At 35.0% G+C, this 21,455-nt stretch overlaps 1 protein-coding gene across 2 annotated transcripts in view; it reads right to left on the bottom strand.

Moving 5' to 3' along the window:
- Window positions 1–21,455, bottom strand: part of CSMD1 (CUB and Sushi multiple domains 1) — a 1,059,975-nt gene that overhangs the window by 139,568 nt on the left and 898,952 nt on the right. For both annotated transcript variants that reach the window (XM_074538179.1, XM_074538178.1), the window contains exons 30-37: window positions 20,948–21,142; window positions 18,469–18,585; window positions 16,909–17,022; window positions 15,255–15,350; window positions 8,279–8,482; window positions 6,971–7,095; window positions 6,261–6,357; window positions 1,825–1,929 (exon numbers count right to left, since the gene is read on the bottom strand). In XM_074538179.1, coding sequence (XP_074394280.1) covers window positions 1,825–1,929; window positions 6,261–6,357; window positions 6,971–7,095; window positions 8,279–8,482; window positions 15,255–15,350; window positions 16,909–17,022; window positions 18,469–18,585; window positions 20,948–21,142 — 1,053 coding nt within the window. The remainder of the gene's footprint in view (window positions 1–1,824; window positions 1,930–6,260; window positions 6,358–6,970; window positions 7,096–8,278; window positions 8,483–15,254; window positions 15,351–16,908; window positions 17,023–18,468; window positions 18,586–20,947; window positions 21,143–21,455) is intronic.

Consider the following 21,455-nt stretch of genomic DNA (forward strand, 5'->3'; position numbering starts at 1 on the left):
ACGTTCAGTCACACAGAGAGATGTACTGTACTCCTACTAGCCCTGCAAGAGACCATGTAGCCACAAAAGAAACAAATTCTTTTATTTCCTGTCAGAATACAAAGAGCTCTGAATGCCCAACATTACTGCCTTGACCTGTACTGAGGTGCCCTTCTAAGAAACACTGGCCTTGAAATATTAGCACCACTGAAGTCCAATTGGTGCTTTAACAGAGCACAGTGGGGAAATTGGCAATTAAGAGACAAACAAAAGTATAAATCTAAGTGATTTTACTTGTTAACAGAACAGGGTTTTTTTCAGGAGTTGAGTTGCAGAGAAAATAAAACTGATATAGTAAAATATGAAAATGTTAAATGTTCATTCTATGACTTTCTAGAATTAATGTGTACTTATTTATGCTTCATATGGAATTATACTCTCACTGTAGGTTAAAGAGAAATACTGGAGGAGGAAAAACTGTGGAGGAGGAGTCCCCAGATCAAAAAAAAAACAACAACCAAACTAAAAAACTCTTTCTCAAAATAGTAGATTCTAAAAAATTCCTGCGGAGGTAATATTCCTATTTGCATTCTACATCGCCTCTAGAATTTTGATTGTTTTAAAATAAGTCATATAACATACTTGCATAGAAATACTTGAAATGTGCAGGGAATTAAATGAAAACATAGGACTAACTTGTGACTACAGTCATATTCAAATATTCATTATGAGCTGAAAATCTAGTCTTTCAAATTCTTTCAGCTTTATATTTTCTTTACAATTTCCTATTTCAATCCTAAATAGAACTTATTAAAAATCATCCATGTTTATTTACTTATGTGTACTTGTTCAAAACATTGAAAACAACATTACCAGTTTTAGATATTATTCTTGGACTCAATGAAATATAAAAGCTAACTCCATTCTCAAGAAAATTCTTGAATAGCCTTTGAAAAAGGAGAGGATGGTTCAAAAATTATAAGGATTTACTTTGTGACCTTCATTGAAGCACTCATCAGATAGTCGATTCATAATTGTACTTTATTAATAGTAGACTATTCTTAGCAATATCTACTTCCAATTAAAATCACATTAGCTATGTGTAACTATTATTCTATATTATTTTAAGTTTTGGAGAGATGTAATAATACAAAAGTGTTTGAATTAAATATAATTATGGGAGGTAATCCACTATGTTTATAACTCCACAGCTCCGTATTTTAGAATGAAGTTTCTCAGAAAACCTTCAAAAAGTTGATATATAGCAGAATTTGCCATGAAAATTCTTAGGTTATTCTGTTTATACTGCCAATGATTTACCAAGATAAGTGTTGTGTTGTCTTCTTGCTCTGGGATTAAAATATTGGTTTTTTGCAATTATAGCAATTTGTTGAGAGAAAATAATTTGAAGGAAAGAAAATAATGACAAGGCATACACATATCTTCTCTGGTTTTATCCATTTTCAAGCAGGGAAATTCACTTCTACTTTTTTTTTTTTGGTCATCTAAATTTCTGAACTAAGCTGAAATAAGTTAAGAAAACCCACATCAATATTAAAACTCACATTTAAAAAATGCTATTATGAATTCCCAGGTTGATTTGTTATGTGATGCTAATTTGTGAAAGCTGTTTTCCATCAATTTCAAATGTCACTTCATTTTAAATTTCAGTTTATTAGATACCACTTATACAAGGCTTGCTACTCAGGAAAAAAACCAACCAAACAAAAAAAAACCCAAAAACAAACCCCAAACAAGTAAGCAAAACGAATAATGTTAAACATCTGTTTCCCTTTCTATATGCATGCTTTTCCTGAGTAAGTTTCAAAAAACTAAGAGTCTTACTTTTGTATTCCAGATGAAAACCAGCTGCTGCCACACTAATGTCAGAGTGGAAATGAAGGTAAAGTTGATTGGAGGTGCTATTCAACAATGCTGGCACAGTTGTACCTGGAAAAATAAAAGTTATGGAATAAATTATAGCATGCTGATCCAAGTTTTGTATAGAAAAGACATAAACAGGACTGAATCAGACAGGCTTATTTTCTTCTCATTCTCTTCATGGGAATCAAATATTTTGCTGTATTCTGTCTTGTTTTTCTCCTGAAGTTGCAGGAAATGTTTGATTACAAGCCAAACAATAAGAGGCAATAAGAGTAAGTACAATCAAACAAGATCCCATCATGTTTAGAGGCAGCCTTATTGACTTGGACAGTGTAAAAAGAGATTTAAAGATTAAAAAATCACATAAATAAAAGATATGGTTATGATGACAAGCTCAACTACCATTTTCCTGTTTCCTCACATTTCTATAAAACCTGCAGTACAGAGCAAAGAAGTCCAGATTTTTTTGTGTGTACTTCACACCTTCTTCCCACAATAACATTTCAACCACTTATGCTAATTGTGAGGATATGACCAAAGATGAAGAAACTGGTGCAACACATTAAATAAAACCCCACAATAACATGTAGCTTTTCCTAATTCAAATATCCATAATAAAATTGCTTGCTTTGTGTGTTACACAAGCTTGTCACTAACTCTGGATTCATTCTTTGCCACTAGAATTGCTCAGTCTGACAAACAATTACTTTATTATCACATGATACCATGTAACTCATATTCTACTGTCTAAAGCCAGAAGACTTACTGAGGCTAAAAATTACATAATTTTCTATGATTACCCTCAAAGACCGTATCAAGTACCTAATAAACTTCAATGGTGGATGCATAAGAAAAATTCTCATTTCCTGTGGGGCATTTTCTGTTTCTAAAGTAACTGTCAGCAGCCTAGGTATAAGTCTGAAATTTGGGCTTAAGAAATGCTGAAAAGAATTATCTTCCTAAGTCTACAATCTAAACTAGGAACTGGTAAATACTTCTAAAAGTGAAAATGAATTAAGCAAAATCTTGATATAACTGGAGGAGCTGAAACATGACAAGCTGGTCTTTAAGGAAGGTGTTTACTGTTTGACACGGAGACTCAAAGTATCCAAATTCAGACAGCACAGAGCAATGACATCACACAATATTACCCTGGAGTACAGAAAACAGTGAAGCATCTCCCTGGAAGAAGGACAATTCTTAGTATCTGTTAAGGAAACCTCCCTGTCTGACCATCCAGACAGGCTGGTCACACTCCCACCACCAGAGACCTTCACAGCAGGGACCAGAGCCCATTCCCAGAGGGCAGCTCCAGTGATCTGATGAGTCCCCGTTTCACTGCCTGCACACCTCACCCTCACAGTCAGATCAGGCCTCCTCACAGATTCCACCCTGGGTCTCCTGCAGCAGATTCTCAAACATCTCATTCCATAAAGCCATTTATTCACAGTGCACTTACACTGAAACAGCTCCAGCTGATGCTTCCAGGGAGAATGCCAGCCAGGAAACCTGTGGGCTTTTTCACCCTCACAGTCTCATCACTCACAAAAGTATCTTCTTCCCTATTCCTCAGTTCCTGCCATGTCTTTGAGTGTCCTCTCACCGGGCTGAACTACATTTCCCCAGGCCCTTTGCTGCACAAGGTTCAAGGCTTCTCACCTCTGGCTGCACCACCCAGAGCTCCATGAGCAGCTTGAATTGCAGCTGTTCACACAGCTACCAGCACCACCTGTACTCCTCAACAGTACTGATAAAGAATTTGAAATATATTTAAGGATGTTTAAGGTGTCCTGTAACAATGAGGATGTTAACTCACAATTACTATTACATTTTTTAATGAACAAAAGTCACTTGGCAGTTCTGTTCTTGTTTAGGACCTGGTAACTTTACCACCAGTCTTTTAATTTCTTAAAGGGTGATATTCATTTAGATGAGAAGGCAGATCCTATTGTACTGTGGGAAATAAATGAGGCTGGTTTTTAATTCTCATAATTGCTTCTTTCAATGGAATCATTCAGGATGGCTATCTGTCACTAATGGAAACCCCAGGGACTGATAGTGGTCCCCACACAGTTTCAATATCTTCAGAAATTATTTGCATGGTAGGATTGAAAGCACTCTCACCAAGTTTGCTGGTGACACTGAACTGAGTGGAGGGGCTGACATATCAGAGAGACCTGGAGAGACTGAAAGAGTATACTAGTAAGAATGGTACGAACTTTAACAGAGACAAGTGCAAAGGCCTGCAGGCCTGTTAGAATAAGCAAAAGAGCCTGCTACAGGCTAGGACTTGTGTAATTGGGGAGCAACTGAAAGGACCTGGGACTGTTGCAGTGGAGAAGCTGAATATGAATCAGCAGTGCACTGCTGCAGCAAAGAAGTCAAATAGGTTCCTGAGCTGCACCCAGAGCAGCATTACTAGCAGAGATAGAGAAGCAATCATACTGCTCCTCTCAGCACTTTGTCAGGCTGTGTGTGGAGTATTGTGTTCCATTCTGGTTCTCACAATGCAAGAAAGACAAGGACAGACTGGAGATGTCCAAAGGAGGACCATAATGATGATAAAAGGCTGGAGAACCTACCCTGTGAGAACAGAACAAAAGGGTTTGGTCTCTTTTTCCTGTAGAAGAGAAGGCTCAGAGGGGACCTTATCACAGTATTCCAGTACCTAAAGGGCTCCTCACTTCACTGGGAGCTGCAAGGATAAGACACGGGGCAAGAGGTCCAAGATGCACGGGGGAATGTTTCATCTTAACATTGGAAAGAATGTTTTTACCATGGGAATCACCACGCCCTGCAGCAACCACTCAGGTGATATGGTAGAGTCTCCATCACTGGAGGTTTTGAAAATTCAACTGGACAGAGTACTGGATAATATCATCTAGGTTTCCTTTCTTACAAAAGGTTGAACTACATGGTCTTGTGAAGTCCTTTCCAGCCTGGATTGTTCTATGATTTTATAATTCTATGATCTAACTGGAATTCTATTGTTCACTTGCTAACCTCTGCCTTTTCTGGGATTGGGAATATGAAGCATGGAAGATATGTTTTAGTGTGGTAACCAGATGTAGTGTCCTAATTGTTTTGGACTTCCTTTACTATCAATAGAGACAAATGTTACTTAAAGGGCAGGAGCCGATATCATTGATGACAGCTTAAGAGTAGGTATCTACACTTCATGCTAGAGATGCGTAGATATCTAATGCATGCGTAGATGGATTCCATGGCAGGATACTGGGAGTCCTACAGCCTTAACCTTTTGATTGAGAATCTGTACTCTGGAAAATAGGCAGCTCTCCTAGGAGGCAGTAAAAGCATACAAGTTTTGCCTAAAGGCTTATAAAGGAATAAGGACTGATAGGCTTCATACTTAAATATTCCATTATTGTATTATTACAGAAGACTGTATCCCTTTCAACTATCAGCAATGGCAGCAAAGAGTAATGCATCTCATTCCAGAGGTAGACATTACACTCAAATTGTGAAAGTCTGTGTAGCTATCTAAGAAGTGAGGAGGCTGGGGGTAGCCAAGAATCTGGGAGGGGACACAGCCAGGACAGCTGCCCTTAACTGACCAAAGGGATATGCCACACCTTATGGCATTGTGTTAATCAGTAAATTTTTCAGGTGATTCTTTATTTCCTTACTAATCTAGTATGCACCTATACTTCAAAATTTTGTGAAATCACCAGAGGCAAAAATCCATCTGCTTTAGCTACATCACAATCCGAGCAGTAATCATGAGTCTGGGTTATTATTCATGATCTGTTTGTTTTACAGAACACACTCTTTCTATTAAAAAGTCTCATATAGAGAGAAAAAATATATGTGCTTGATGTATTTTATACAAATAATTACTGGGGTTTTTTTATATTCCAGTTGTATTAAATCAGTTTGTTCTGTGAGGTCTGGGGAGTTTAGATGAAGATTGAATGCTTCATCTTTTTCATGAGAAAGGCAGGCTAATAAGGATAAGTTAAGTCAAAGCCATCAAGGGAAGCTCCTTGAATGTCAGTACCAATTTATATCCAAGAATGTCTAATATGTGAGGGGCAGGAAAGATAAAAGAAAGGATTTTTTTTGAAAGTATTATCAACCAAATTCCACTAATCAAAGTTAAACATTTTAGTGCCCTATTTTCTTCTGAAAATCTCTTTGAATCTGATTATTGACATCCTTATGCCACCTGAAGTCTCCTCCCAAAAGAAAGAACAATTCATAATGGTATCAGAAATTATGAATATATACTCCTTATCTATATGTGTGAGCAAGTAAAGACATGTTCCCTCACATACATACATATATATATATATATATATATATTTATTTATTTATTTATCTATTTATTTATTTATTTATATATAAAATTGTATCTTTAATTCACGGCATATCCTAACCTGAAAAGCTCCCAAGACGCGGTGCTGTCATATCTCCACCATCATATATTTCAAGGGAGTCCCAATTATGTTCAGTGGCAAAGCTGATGACCTGGATCTATAAAACAGGACCAAAGAACTTCTTTAGGCCAACAAGCCATGTGCATCTTTAAATGCTCTAAAACCAGCAAAATGAAAAAAGAACGTGTAGCAAAGAAAATAAAAATAAGAGATCCAAACAAAAGACACATCAATGAAAGGAATGTAAATGAAAAATCAATATTCACTTTTTGCATTGTGGTAACTCTTAGAAAATATGACATGAGGTAAGTAAGAAGGATTTTGCACATGTGTTGCATCATTTTGAATAATTACTCAAAGTGTAAATGAGCAGATAATCAAGATAGCTGCAGCACTCTCAAGGGACTCAGTAATACCCTGGCAGATAGAAAGAGTTGGTATTTGCATATCAGATTGAAGGATCATGACCTGCTTTCAATATACTACACAATTAAAACAGAAAACTGCTTGTTAATCACTTCTCATTCATACCCCTATGTGAAAAAAAGTAACATAAATAAAGCTAACCAAAAAACAATAATGAGAAATCCGAAGCACTAATATTTTAAGTACCCCACTCCCCAATTATAGGATTACAAATTTATGAAATTTTTAGAGAAATAAACAAACAAAGTACTTAATATTCCATGCTTGACAGAATACAGACTTGCCTGAATACCTGATCCCTCAGTCACTATGATTTTCCACACACAATTCAAGCTGTTACCATAAGGTTCAGGGTAACCTGGTGAAAGAATAGTACCTCTGCGCTCAGTAAAATTCCCACTGCATGGCACTGAAAGAAAGTATTAGCACAAATCATTACACAACTTAAACCACTTTAGAGAACAGAAACGTAATAATAATTTTACTAAGATCAAGATAATTATAATAATCTGCTTTTGTAGCATAAACACATAGACATGAAGCAATCATCTGAACTTAGAATGCACCTTATCTAAAATATATCAATGATATCCCACATAAGATACAACCTGCCCGAATAAACAATTTAGAAATTAACTTCATTTTGCATGTGCACAGCCTAGAACAGCACAACAACCGAGGCTTATTGTATCTTACTTAGAGTAACAACAAACTGCAAAGACATAACATTAAACACAATCATGATGGACAGAAATCATGTGAATTTACCCACAGCCCAAGATAGTTCCAATATTGAATCTAGTGTATAAAGTTGTGTAGAACATTGAATATTTTTTAGTGTATACACATTTAGTTCTTTAAAGTTCAGGAAAAAAGAACAACAACAAACACCCAAAACCCCCAAAAAACAAACAAAAAAAAAACAAACCAAAAAAACCCATAAAAACAGAATAAAAACCACACGAAACGGATATGCAGAAAATAGGATACCTGCATTTATTTTTAAAACACTCTAATTAAGGCTAGAATAAATTCCTAGGAATAGCAACTTTTGAATAAAAATCCAAATAGGGAGAAGGTAAAAATATTTCAAGGTTTAAAAAAAAAACTTTAGTGCTAAACATTATTTCAGCGCAGGTCTATTGACAGACTAAAGAAAATTAGTTATAATTAAAAATGCTATCATCATTCAATGCACACTATGCTTTTGCTTGAAAAAAGAAATCATTATCCTATGTGTGATAGAAATACACAAGCACTGTGTTATGAAACAGGTAAAGACACTTCTGGAGAATTAAATTCTGTCTTCTATTTCAAGCTATAGATAAGTCATGAAAATAATGACTGTACAAGAAAATGTGCATCACACTTGTTCATATAATCTAAGTCATAATATGAAACAATATACTGCCTATGAGCCAGCTGGTACTCAATTATTTCTTGATATGGAAAACTGCTCTTTTAAATTGGGCATGACTGATATTAATCGAAGGAGAGTGAATATATGGGTTAAATACTATTTTCTGAAACAATTCCTGAATCCTAATTCAGAGACATGTGACAGAACAGACAATGTAAATGTAATTGCTTACCTACACAGCTCGGTACTGTGTCATTCCACTGAGCTAAGGCATTTGGTACAGACTGACATCGGATGGCTTTTGAGCCTTGTAGCAGATAGCCAGGACTACACTCAAACCGAACAACAGAGCCTGCTGAAAACTCAGAGCCAATTCTCCTTCCATACCTAGGCTCTGGAACTGAGCTACACTGTGTATCACTTGTGCGTGGAACAGCTGTGTACAGAGAGAAAAATATAAAGTCATGAACACAAATGACAGTCATAATAAAAAAACCAGGCTAGTAAAAATGCTGATTGTTTCTTATAGGACAGAGCTTAATTCATGTTACTTGCTCTGCTTCTGTATTCTCAAAGAATGGACTAATGCTTTCATGGCTATTAGCTGGAATGCAGTTTTGGGCTGTGCCCGTGTACAGTCATATGAGTGCTGTGGCAGCTCAGAGACATTTTGACTTTGGATGCACAGCTTCAGGCATGAGAAGATCACTGGGTGTTTCTGTGGGCCTCTTCAATGACAGAATACTACATCTACCTCCTACTTCATTTAATAAATATGGAGCCTTTAGCTTCTCACTAGAACTTTCTCATTAGAAGCCCAGAAAAATTTTATGGTGTAGCTAAGCAGATATACAGAAAGCATAATAACTTACAAAATTATTTTTACCAACAATTATTTTTACCAGTAATGTCTGGGAATTCATAAATCTGATGTGATACAAGAACAGTTAAAAGACTGCAAGCAATATATAAAGAGCAAAATAATAACATTCATTAGAAGTTTGTGGGATAGTTTTACCTTTGGCTTCATTATTTATAAACACTTCTTGATAACAGGCATTTTTTATGCCTACTGACTTCTGCTATTGTGCCTGTTGCTCATATATAGAACTTGCTCTTACTACATATCATTTTGCAGTTAGCTAGTAAATGCTAATTTAAAAACAAACTATTTATATAGAAATGACAGTGTGCAATATCATCTATGTTTTACAGTATAATAAAATAAAGGTAAATTAAAAATAATCTTATTAAATATATGAAATTTTTCTGTGTGAGCAGCATGTTCAAAAGCTTTGTTTCATCAGCTTTGTTTGTTCAAGAATTAGTTTTAGAGTGACACTGCATCTATATATGAATAAGTAACACCACAAAAATTGTCTGCCATTTAGTCCTTAAGTAAATGACACAAAATGGCACCAGGAAGGAGAAAAGAAAAAAAGAAGGTGAGTGTTACACTTTACTCCTGGAAGATTTCCAATCATGGTGCTTCTGGCTCACTAATGTAAACGGAATCATAGCTCTATTTAGTTTTATTTTACAGCATTATGTTTAAATTCCTTTGCAGACCTGTAAGAATGAAAAAGTTTCTATCTGTTCATGGGCACAACTGTACACACCCCCACCACACCTGCTCAGCTACCCTGGTCGCCAAGTAAAAGACAGGGTGTATAGAGCTTATACACACTTATTTTAATATTGATAACTTTACACTCATCCTATTTTTTATACTGTCATTTGCTCCATTCAGAATCATAATTAAGCTTTAAGTACTTGTAAATGCTCTAAAAATTAACATTTCCTAACAAGTAATTGAAACAGTAATTGAAATCAATTTTATCTTAAATCTAGCATTTAACATGCAACACATTTTAGCAGAACAATGAAAGTTGTCATTTATGGTTACATTATGTTCTACCAGTTTAAGCATTGCTACCATATATAACAGTTAGGCTTGCCCAATTATTACTGAATGTAGAGAAAAGCTTTTTCTAAAAAGATTCAGAAATAATTATTACCATCAATAGTAGAAAAATACATTCTCTTTTTTATAATATGCAATGAATTGATTAGTCAGAAAAAAATGAGACAAATTGTAATATGTATTTTTCTTCTAAATTAGTATGTTGGTTGGTTGCAGATTTTAACCTTGAAAGCTACATAAAGTTGTAAAATGTACTCAGGATATAAAGAACGGTCAGAGGTAAACTAGCATACTCCTGGGTAAATGCACAATATGGCAAAACAAAAGCAAATCCATTTTATTATGTTTTTAAAAATATTTAAACACCTTACACAGTTTAAACAAACAACTTACCTTTCAGCAAATTTAATACACCTGCCTTTGTTCAAATAAATAGGAATTTGTCATTAAGTTCTCAACAGGACCTCAGTATCACACAGATGCTCTATGAAACTTGTTCCTGCATGCAGTTCTAACCCTATCAGGAAACCCTTCTGCACTTGTGGAAGGAAAATGATGAAACCACAGTTCAAGGATTTCACAGTCACAGTTCTTCCTGATGCTAACCTGCAGGTCAGATGCAGACTGCCAGGTCAATTCAGCTGACCCAGCTTGCTCTTTTTTGCTATTTTATTTGGACTAACAGCCTATATGCTTGGCACTGCAACTTCTGACATGTAATTCAGCATTATCCATCCCTTGGTCAGGCCTCCTTGTTCAAATGGGCATTTTGGTCATGAGAAAAATAATTCACAATTATGTGACAGAAAAGGGCTCAGTATATTCTTGTGGACAAAGCAGTTTATATTCAGTAAATTAAAACTTAATTATGTTTAATTTGTTACCAATTTTACACAAGCTTCTGATCACTGATTCAGGAACTAAAAAGAAAGAAGACACAAAAAATAAATCAAGTTAATTAAACAGTTTTACTTCATTCTCATCAGGCTCAGGTTCAACTTCAAACACCTGTCTTCTCCTGCTTTTTCTCTACTTCTTGTGTCCATCTTTTTTGTACCAATGAGATGAGAGGCAGCACGGGAGGTTGGAGTACATGCTTTCTTTTTGCTTTTCCTCACCTCCTCAAACAATCTATTTAGCATTTTACTCATCTTTCTCCTCCTTTTTGCTTCTTCAGGTTTCCATATCACCCTCTTTCTGAATGTTTTTCCTCTAGCATGGGTCATCCATGGGCTACAGTCCCTCAAAGATGTCCCCTAGTGCAGAATAGTACTTTCACAGGCTGCCAAGCCCTCTGGGGTGTTCTCCCTCCAGCAGGTGTGCTCCACAGGCCACAGCCCCTTTAGCAGTACAAGCCTTTAGCAGGGAGTGCCTCTTTCCAAGAGCACCTCCAACAATCCCTCCAGCAGCATCTCCAGCAGCACCTCTGCCCCAGAGCAGTTGTCACTCTCAAACATTTCTGAGGCACCACACGTAACTCTGACTAGTGGGAATGTAGGCACGTGAGAGGTGGCTCATAGCAGCTCCACAGGATGCTGTTTGTGAATGGCTCATGGTGGCTCAAGGCCTCCTCCCACACAGGCCACCACCTCAGCCACATGCTAGTTAAACTTTTAGCTTCTCACTTGTCCAAAGCTTTTCTCTCTTACCTAGAGGCTACATGAACTGACTGAAAATTTCAGCATTGCTCCTGGAGTACTTTCCATTCATTGTGTGAAAGAAGGTCTTGCTCAGCTTCCTATGGGAATACTACATTTCCCTATGTATTTTTTCACTCAAATTTTTAAAAGACAGTAAACTATAGAAAAAAAATCCTTCCTGTTTCTCTAACCCTTGCCTAGCAACCACATCTGGAGAATACCTACAACAGATGTGCAGGCAAAGGACACTTTTAAAGTCAGATTTAAGAACATCCTATAACTTTCAGTAACAGTAAGAGTAATAAGTTGGGAAATTTATTTACATGCACTAGTAATCTACACTTTTTTTGTGTAACTAGACCTTTTAGCACCTCTCAACACAGAATGCTAGATCATGTGGTTTCATTATATTATTCCCTTATGAAAGTTATTTTCCTGTGAGCAAGCTATCTCTGACATGATAGCAACTGTAAGGGCAGTTTAGTAGTAGTTTACTCTTGAATTAGTTCACATACCAGAAATACCTTTTCAGACTAAAAGCTGACATTTTACTGAGATCAGCCCTGACAGCCAGAAACATCCATGGCTGCAGTTGTATCAAATTATTCTATTGCCAGCAAGAAACACTCAATGACATTTAAAATTGACATTTTGCTCAGTTTTTCATGAGTTTTACTAATACTCTGTTAATGGTTACTGTGAGACAAGAAATGCTAAAGATAGAAAATCACAATTTTTTTAATCCCCCTCTCCCCCTCCCTCCCCTCTTCGGTTTTAAAAAGAACTGCCTTAAGAAAAGATGCAATGCAAGCTATAGATAACAACAAAGTAAGGTAGTTCCTTACTTCCTCACACTGCTTAAAATAGGATTCAAACGGTTCATGCAAAAACTTAGCATAGTTTCTAATGTCTATAAAAAGTTAGGGAAAAAAGGTCTGTTTCTTTAAAAGGTGACACAACTGACAGCTCAGCTGAAATGCCTCCAAGATTATTTCAGTTGGAGGAGATCAACAGCAATCATCCAACTGCCTTTCCAATTCAGGACTGACCAAGTTAAAACATGTTATTAAGGGCATTTTTCAAATACCTCTTCAACACTGACAGGCTCAGGGCATCAATCACCTCTCCAGGATGTCTGTTTTAAAGCAGGACATAAAGTGTTGTGGTAGCACATATAAAAAGTAATACTAACAGACTTAGTTCTGCTCTCTAATTACATTTAGCAGACAATGTGTGACTGAGCATTTTATTTTTGTCACAAATTAGATCAAATTGATTGTTAAAGCCACAATCTTCTTTTACTCTTATTTTTGTCTTGTCTTCTTCATCCTAATATACTAACTTTCTTAATAATTCTCTTTAAAATATTAATATTAATAAACTAGTTCATGTATTGCGTAACAAGTAAAGAAGATAAATATTAAAACCCCATCAATATTTGGATTGTAGGAAGGCAATTACTTTTTAAGGAAGGAACTTTGCACTGCTGCAGCCTGAGTTATAAAAAATAGAGGCTCTTGTTTCTTAGGTGATGTCATAGCAGGAAGACAAGCATAAGAAAGCCTGAAAAAAATCCCAGTCTTCTTACACGTGATTGTTCTTAGCATATATCAACATACCTGATTCGAATATTTTGGAAGACTCAATATCTATTTAGTCTCTTATTACAGACACTCTTTTCCTATTGCATTAATTACAAGGAAATGTGATCATCTGAGAAAAGAAATTAAGTCATAGATGACATATCCAGATAAAAAAAGTTTTTGAGAAAGTGGCATCACAAAAGCCATTAAAACTGAATCAGAAGCTAAAGCCCCTATCTGTGTGTTGCTCAAACCAGAAAGAATGTGAAATAAGGCAAGCAATAGCTTTTTCTCCCTTGAGCCTTCCTTTTAGCTTTTACCTATAGTGTTGTCAACCTAGACTTCTCAAGCTGTGTCAGAAAGGTATTCCATTTTCTATAGTAATTATCCTCCATTTTTCAGTAAATGTTTCATACCACTGTGAAACAAAATTGAAATCAGCCCAGTGGAAAAGTGAACAGGGAAGAAGGTCAACCTGGAATAGAGGGCAATAAATAAAATGATTGACTTTGCAGACCAGATTACTGTGTTCAGTGTGAGAGTGGATGTCATTTCTAAAGTATTTAAGAGGCTAGCAAGCAGATGGTCATTGGAAGTGTGATCATATGCTTTGTAAGAAGAAAAAAAATCTCAAAAAGATAGAGTTTATTAAATACCACTAACTCATTAACCAATATATGCATATATATATAATTATATTTAGTAAAGCTCTTAAGATATGTTTTAAAATATATTAAAATCCCATGGCATTTAAATAGCTTCATGATTTTTCTGAGACAAATAAAATGAATTTTTCTGTCTCATTTTGCTCCTATTTGTTAAAATCTATTTCTTACAGTTAATAAAAGTATAAATGTCTGAAATTAGGCATAGCATTGTGCTCCCTTGGAAACTCCCTGATCAATAGCACTCTATGTGTGTATATATACAGCTAATAGAATCATGGGGTTATATCGCTATGAATTCTTCAAAAGCAGTAAAAAGTAACACTTCAGTCTTAACAATGACAGAAATATGTCATTCATATGCAAATGGATAAGAATCCAAATGCTGAAAGCTCTTTTCTAACTCCTAAGTTTATAGACCTCTTTTACAGTTAATTTTCGATAAGTTTTAATGCAAGTGTATGTAAGATACTTTTGATGTGTAACAGTATCAATATCCAAGGGAGAATGTGCAGTCATGGTGATATCTTTCTATAAACACAGGAGTCAGAAGGCTTTACAATCAGTCCTACCAAGCTTCTTTAAACTGTGGAAATATTCTTGAGGTGAGACAGTTCTTTCAATTTATTTGTTGTGTCAAACTAGGACACCAGAACTTTTACGCTTCACTTTCATAAAGATGTGCAGTGAGTGTCTCATTAAGCTTACTGGGTGTGTATGCAATACCTCTAGTGAGCTGCCCAGAAGTCAGTCCCTTTGGGACTGCATTTGTTCCCTTACAGGCAGTGAATCTGTAAGCAATGCTCCCGGTGTCACCAGGCTGCATTCAAGACTCATGGATCAGCCAAGCGTACTCAGCCGCTCAGCAGAATGCTAACAGACTTGGCCATGCTGTGACATTCTTGCATTTCAGCTGCAGTGTGCAGACATGCACAAAATGTCTCCCAAAGTTCAGCTGGGTCAGAAGCAGACCAGCAAGTCTCCCACCCACACTTCAGTACTGAAATTGATGGTCTCTGCCACAGCAATTTTCTCTCCGAGCTCCTCAAGACAGAATCCTTAGCAGCCTGAACAACAGCTCTTGAAAAATCAACTGGGAATACTGAGAAAGACTAATACAATTAAGCACATTCCTAAACCCCTTGAGCTCACTCAGCAGTAAGGGAGCAACAGATTGGCAACTACTGAGACATGCCCAAGTCTCTGGGGCAAGACAGGATAAACACAGACAAGTGCTGTTAGAAAGCCAGTCTGCCAGCAGAAGTCCCTGATCTCTGGAAAAAGGTTAAGACTACACTCACATTTAAAGCAATGCATTAAGGCTTATGCAGAATTAAAAATCATACAGTTCAGGAAATTGGTACCAGTGTCTTCCACCACAAGCAGACATGTTTACCTTGGTAAACAAAGTGAAACCCCCTGGCTGATGCCCCGCTCTTAGCACTGAATCGCAGAAGAATTTGATTAGATGTAGCCAAAGGCAATGTCTCTCCTACAAGTGGAAACAGAAAATTAATACACAAACCAGAAACAACGGTTATAGCTCTTCAATGCATAATTAAATATGCTGTTAAAACACACAGTTTCATGTTTTCCTCTATAGCTAAAGAAAACATAAATAACAATGCACAAAATTAAATTTGCCATTGCCAGAATAAAAAGACAAGAGAAACCTTCTGGAATTTACTGCAGCAGCTGGAACTAGAGCTCCAAGAAACTACATGACAAGAATCCTACTGCTGCTTGGGGCCAAAATTATTAGAAGACTTTTTAGTTAACTCTTTTCTGTGACTGTTTTGCCTTGCAAAACACATTAATCAAATGAAAGTATTTGAAATGCCACAGGAATCTCCATGGAATGTTTACCATTTCAAGACTAAAACAGAGAGAGCAAACTCATGACTTGTTTTATGTAGTGGATTCAATAAATATGTGGTCGCACGTGAACCATATTACATTATTAACTTTCTTATGGCATTGCAAATTTTATTTCTGATTTGAGGATTAATAAAAATATTTAATATACTTTATCTCCATTCCTGGCATATTTGTCATAAGTCATTACAAAAGTTCAATAATGAAACACTATAGACAAAATTGCACTAGATCTACAACAATTCCACTGCATATGACTACTGTTTTTATTCTCTCTGTACTGTATGAACCCTAATTTTATGAAATTCTTCAGAAATGAATGATGATTTAAAACATCATCTATAACTAAGTATCTAAGTCTTTCACATTGATTAATTTTATATTATTGCAACTAGAGATTCCATGTAGGAGAATCCTATCCTGAATCAATAAAAATCAGATATGCCACAAGTAATAAAAAAACCCCAGAAGTTTAAATACTATAAATCAAATAGATATGTTACATTCTGTCCTACTAAGTATTTATCCAATTATTCAAAGTAAAAACCAAGAAGCCAAAAATAGCCCTGTGTGCAAAAATATTAAGCCAACATATAAACTCTCCAAATTACTAGAAATGCTTAACAAAACACATTAATAGCTGCAGAAATATAAAAAAATATACTTACATATCACTGAAGATGAACACATTCATTATATATGCACACATTGGAAATTTGACCATGTTGCAATCCATATAAGCTTAATTATGTTTTCACAGGGTCAACATTTTGCTGTAGTTACCTGAATGCAACAGCTGGCCTGCTTTTAGTCTAAGTGCATGTTTGCATACATTTTGTAAATACAAGTAATTTGTGTAAATTAGCCATTCAGAATATGTAGATGTGTATTTCAAAAGGTTTAGGGGCAGAGAAGAGAATTATACCATCCAATCTGCCCTCTTACATTGCAATCTGAGAACTTCATTCAACTTTTTCTACACCCACCCCAGGATCAGTTCCTGCCTAAGAATATGTTCCAGAATAATGTCTTGATTCAAAGATTTAGAAGGGTATTCCACTTCCCTTAGCCTCCTGTTTAAATAATTTTATTTCCCAAGTAAATTTATACCATTCTCCTGATTAATTTTTCCCATATGGAGCTGTGTAAGAGATGTATACTTCTTTATTATTTACCTGAGTGAGATCCAGACAGAGAACTAAGAAGTCTAGCCTGAGAGTTTTCTCCATCAAATAATTCTGCCACATCATTCAAAGCTGTCTGAAAATAGGCAAATTGTCCAAACACAACTAAATTAAAAAAAAAAAAAATAAAAAGAAAGGATAGAGAGGAAAAAAAAATAAAAAAGAGGAGATAAAAGAAGAACTTAGTTTTCAAAATTGAATTTAAGGATGTATTTCTGTTTGTCTTATTTATTAATTCATTCCTGTACAAACTTTTCCAACTTATATAATTGTCTAATGTGATAAAACAGTTGCATTATATTTACATGCAAGGATTTTTTTTTTGTTTTCACTATTTCCATAATTTAATTAAAAGCAAATTTATTAAATCATGCTTTCACCAAAACTGTGACCTCCAGTCAAACAAGTCTTGTTGTTGAGGTACCTATGAAAATAAGAAAATGGAATATCCCAACAGAAAGGTTTCTACCAAAATTACATTGCCAAATATGGCAACCATTAAGGATCATCTATTATCACATAGGATTAGTTGTTTACCTGGCTTTAATCTGAGGAATTTTTTTTAAACTTACTGAATTGTCAAATATTTAAATTTCCATTAGTACTTAATTTCTCTGAATGCTATAAAAACAGATCAAATATTAAAAAATACCAGTGTGTTACCAGCTTTTAAATATTGCTACACTTAATATGCACTTCACCTGTACATGATTTAAAGTACATTAATAAATTATTTAATATTACATCTCACTAAATATCGAATAGTTCCCCAAAGTCAAATATCATCTAGCAATAGAAATATGAAATAAAACCAAGTCAATAAAAATATTATTTTGTCATTCTAGCCATCTATATTTTGTTTACAGCTGCATCCTTACAGGTTTCATTGTACACAAAAAGTACCAAATGCATTATGTTGTTGTGAATTAAGCCTTTTGGTAAATAAGTAGTAAAATGAATCTTGTCTGGACTTAGGAAAAACCTGCTTTGCAGGAAACTACACCAAACATACAATTGCTTGAGTTTTAGAGACTCTTTCCAAGTATTTAGACACATTGGAATAATCAGTTTTGTGATTTTTCACAAGCATTTCTGGTACTTTCATGAAGAATTGCTTCCACTGTATGTCTTAAACAAATGTAATTCCACTCATCTTACCCTTTTCATAACATGAAAGACAAAAAGTTAGAAAGTAATAGGAATATTAGAGCTTTTTTCCTGACACCTGATTTTACTCTGCAGGAAGCATGAATGAATGATTATCCTATGATGATGAATAATGTAAACAATGAAGGTATTCAGGATATGCTTAGATAGCAAAGATAGATGTCTTATCTGAAGTCTGTTGGTTACTCTAGGGAGAAGTAAAAGGTTAAAATCCTAGAACCATTTTCCATGTCAGTAATACATTTAGTTTTATAAGTAATTTGCAATACAATGTAAACCTAAGGTCATTACTCCAAATAAAGGACATTTAAACATGGACAGTGATAATGATTGACAATGTAGGACAATGATAATGATTAATAAATCAATAGAAGAAATTCTTACCAAATTCTTTAGGGACAGTTATTGAGTAATGGCAAGTCTGTCCAGCAGTGTAATTGTGAGGATAATTTGGTGATAAAACCACTCCCTCTGATCCAGTATACTGCCCTCCACACGGTGCTGGAAACAAATACAGAGAAACATGTTACATTAATTAGAGCTGTCTATATCAGTTACATCTGAAAAAAAAATCTAAGGATCACAAAATGACACTTTACTGATTTTGCTTTTGTTTGGTTTACCTGTTCTGAAATATCTAGTGTTCTTTCTCAAGACATAATTTAATTATAACATCTTGAAAATTAGAATTCATGAAAGTTTTACTTGACTACAAGTACTCACATAGAACAGGAAATACAATTTATTTAAGTGAAAGATACTGTAAACACAGGCTTTAGGTTGGGTTTTCATTTAAACATCTGTTTATATCTATCCATGTTAAAAACAGGTCAGGAAAATATATGGCATTGCATTAAAAATGGCACCAAGGAATACATAGATATGCTTATATTTCTCTACAAAATGACAAAAATTCTGCTTTGTGAAAGTATTGCTTGAATTGCTTTATTTTCATATCTTACTAGATGATTAGGAAAATTGCACATTAGGTTATACATACCAAAAAATCTTTGGCTTCATACATATGCAAAAAATAAAGGCAACAGAAAGTTGAGAGAAACTTTTTAGAGCTACAGAAGTTAGAAGGCATATTTAAGAATAGCGGAGCTCAAATCCCCAAGACAAATCAACATTTACATGAGCAGTAGTTCTGTCTGTATTACGAGAAAAACAATGAACGGTGCATGCACTGCATGTTCCTCCATGTGTAGGCTGTAAATGTGGCATATTAAGGGACAGATGGAGGGGCTATTTTCAAGTTCTCAATACCTCCTTGTGCTGGATATTTTGTAAATAGATTTCTATACACTGAAAACAAAGTATTGCTGTTACTCTTCTCGCATTTTGGAAAATCCTGGCTTCCTATCAAAATCTTCATTAAAATCTAAGTCTTGTATTAAATTAGTTACATGCAATTCAGTTCTTTTTATTGTGAGAAATTATTTCATAAAAAACAATAGTTTTCACCAGGATAACAGATTGCTGTAAGAAGTTATCTTACCCAAGAAACCAATAATGAAATTATTTTCTAAATAAATGGATAAATAAGGTTATTTTAAAATAGCAGGGTCACAATAATTAGCTTTTAAGCAATGAAGACATCATCCCACTATAAATCACAAAATAAATCAATGTTACCCTGCTGTGGGCACCTTGCATAAAGCAGAGTACATACAACCTAACAGCTTCCTGGAAACTGACTCAGAGGAGCACCTGTGGCCCAGGTGACAGCAGGGTCACTGCTGAGGGGCTGTGAAAGGGCCCTTTAACCAGCTCCTGGCTCTGCAGACCTGGCTCAGGTGCTGTGGAGCTCTGCCTAGTGAGTGAGCCTGTGCTTTGGACATGCTTGGCTCTTAGCCCTTGCTGAGCAGATCTGTTCTTGCTCCTCCCTAACAGGTCTTTAAAATCATGCTTGAAATATCTGCACAAGTCTGACTTATACAAAAAGGCAGTACAAATCCATGTCTTCTCTTAGCTGCTCATATGAATTATTCAAAAATCCAATGTAATGATAGATGATGAGAAGTTTGATCTATCAGTAGGCAGAACAGGATTATGTGGCTGAGGTGAACTCAAATATCACAAGGAATTAGTTCGTGGCATGAATTTAAAATCTTCATTCTTTTCTTCTCTTCTTGCTTTGAGAATATCAGAAATTATGCTACAAAGTCTGTTTACCCCATGAAATTCTCAAGTCATGCACATTTTATTGCAATGAAAGTGTATCACACTTAATGTAAAACAAACTCTAAAGTTATGGAGTTATAGAAACATTTCTTTCTAAATTGTGTTTTTCTATAATTAAAAACTAAAATTTTGAAGGAGATTATTTTGAATTAAATTGTGAAGATTATTTTTCAACAGAAATAAATTAGTATTTTATGGACTTTATTAACTAATATATGTAACTACTTTTTGATTTGTTAAAATTGTTCCACATATGTATATACACAACACAAACACTGAAACAAGGAATAGAAGATAAATTAGTTAGCCACAGTTCTGAGATGTCACTCTTATTTTCTGCCTCAGTAACTATAATTCTTATTCTAAGGTGACAATTAAGCATTGAGATGGTTGTGGTAGCTATTCTAAATAATACTGGGTATGCAAAGAATCTTACAGATAACCGTGCAATCATTATATGAATGTGTGTTGATTCTAGAGTTTAAGATATTTTAAAATACTTAATATATTATTTACTAAGGGATAGTCCAAAACTCATCTTAATTCTTATTTTTTTATCTCTTTTTTTTTTTTTTTTCCTCAAGATGTATGTGTAGAAATAGTGGAAATAGCCTTAAGCAATGAGAAGTTGAATTAACTGGGCAGACAAGGGAAGTGGTAAGAAAACAGTACATACCATTACAAGATGGTAATGCTCTGTTCCAAGCTGGCTTTCCATCTGCACCAATTACACATGTTATAGTTGAAGGTTCAATAATCTTATATCCAGAATCACACTGGTAAGTAATAGTTGAACCAAGCTTAAAGTCTGTTCCCATTCTTGTACCGTTCATGATGTTTCCAGGATCAAAACAAGCTTCCCGTGGCTTTTCTGTTAAAATGAATTACAGAAAATCTATATATACTTTCAATTAAAAAAAAAAAAAAGTGAAACAAACTATTCTCAGTGGGTTTTTTTCAGACAGTTTAATTTATTCAACAGCTTATTAATATATTATTCTTGTTGAATCATGTATCATGGATGTTTGCTCAAGATTGATTATCGGGAAGAGGAAATTATCATGAAGCTGAAGATGAACTACTCCAATAATGTTTCCTATTTAGTATTTAGAAGAAGAATGACCAGCTCTAGAATTCACCACTTCTATATGTATATTTTTGACAAAAGGAAGAGTAGGGAAAAT

Source organism: Zonotrichia albicollis, chromosome 3 (genome assembly GCF_047830755.1).
Source record: "Zonotrichia albicollis isolate bZonAlb1 chromosome 3, bZonAlb1.hap1, whole genome shotgun sequence".
NCBI classification, from domain to species: Eukaryota; Metazoa; Chordata; class Aves; order Passeriformes; family Passerellidae; genus Zonotrichia; species Zonotrichia albicollis.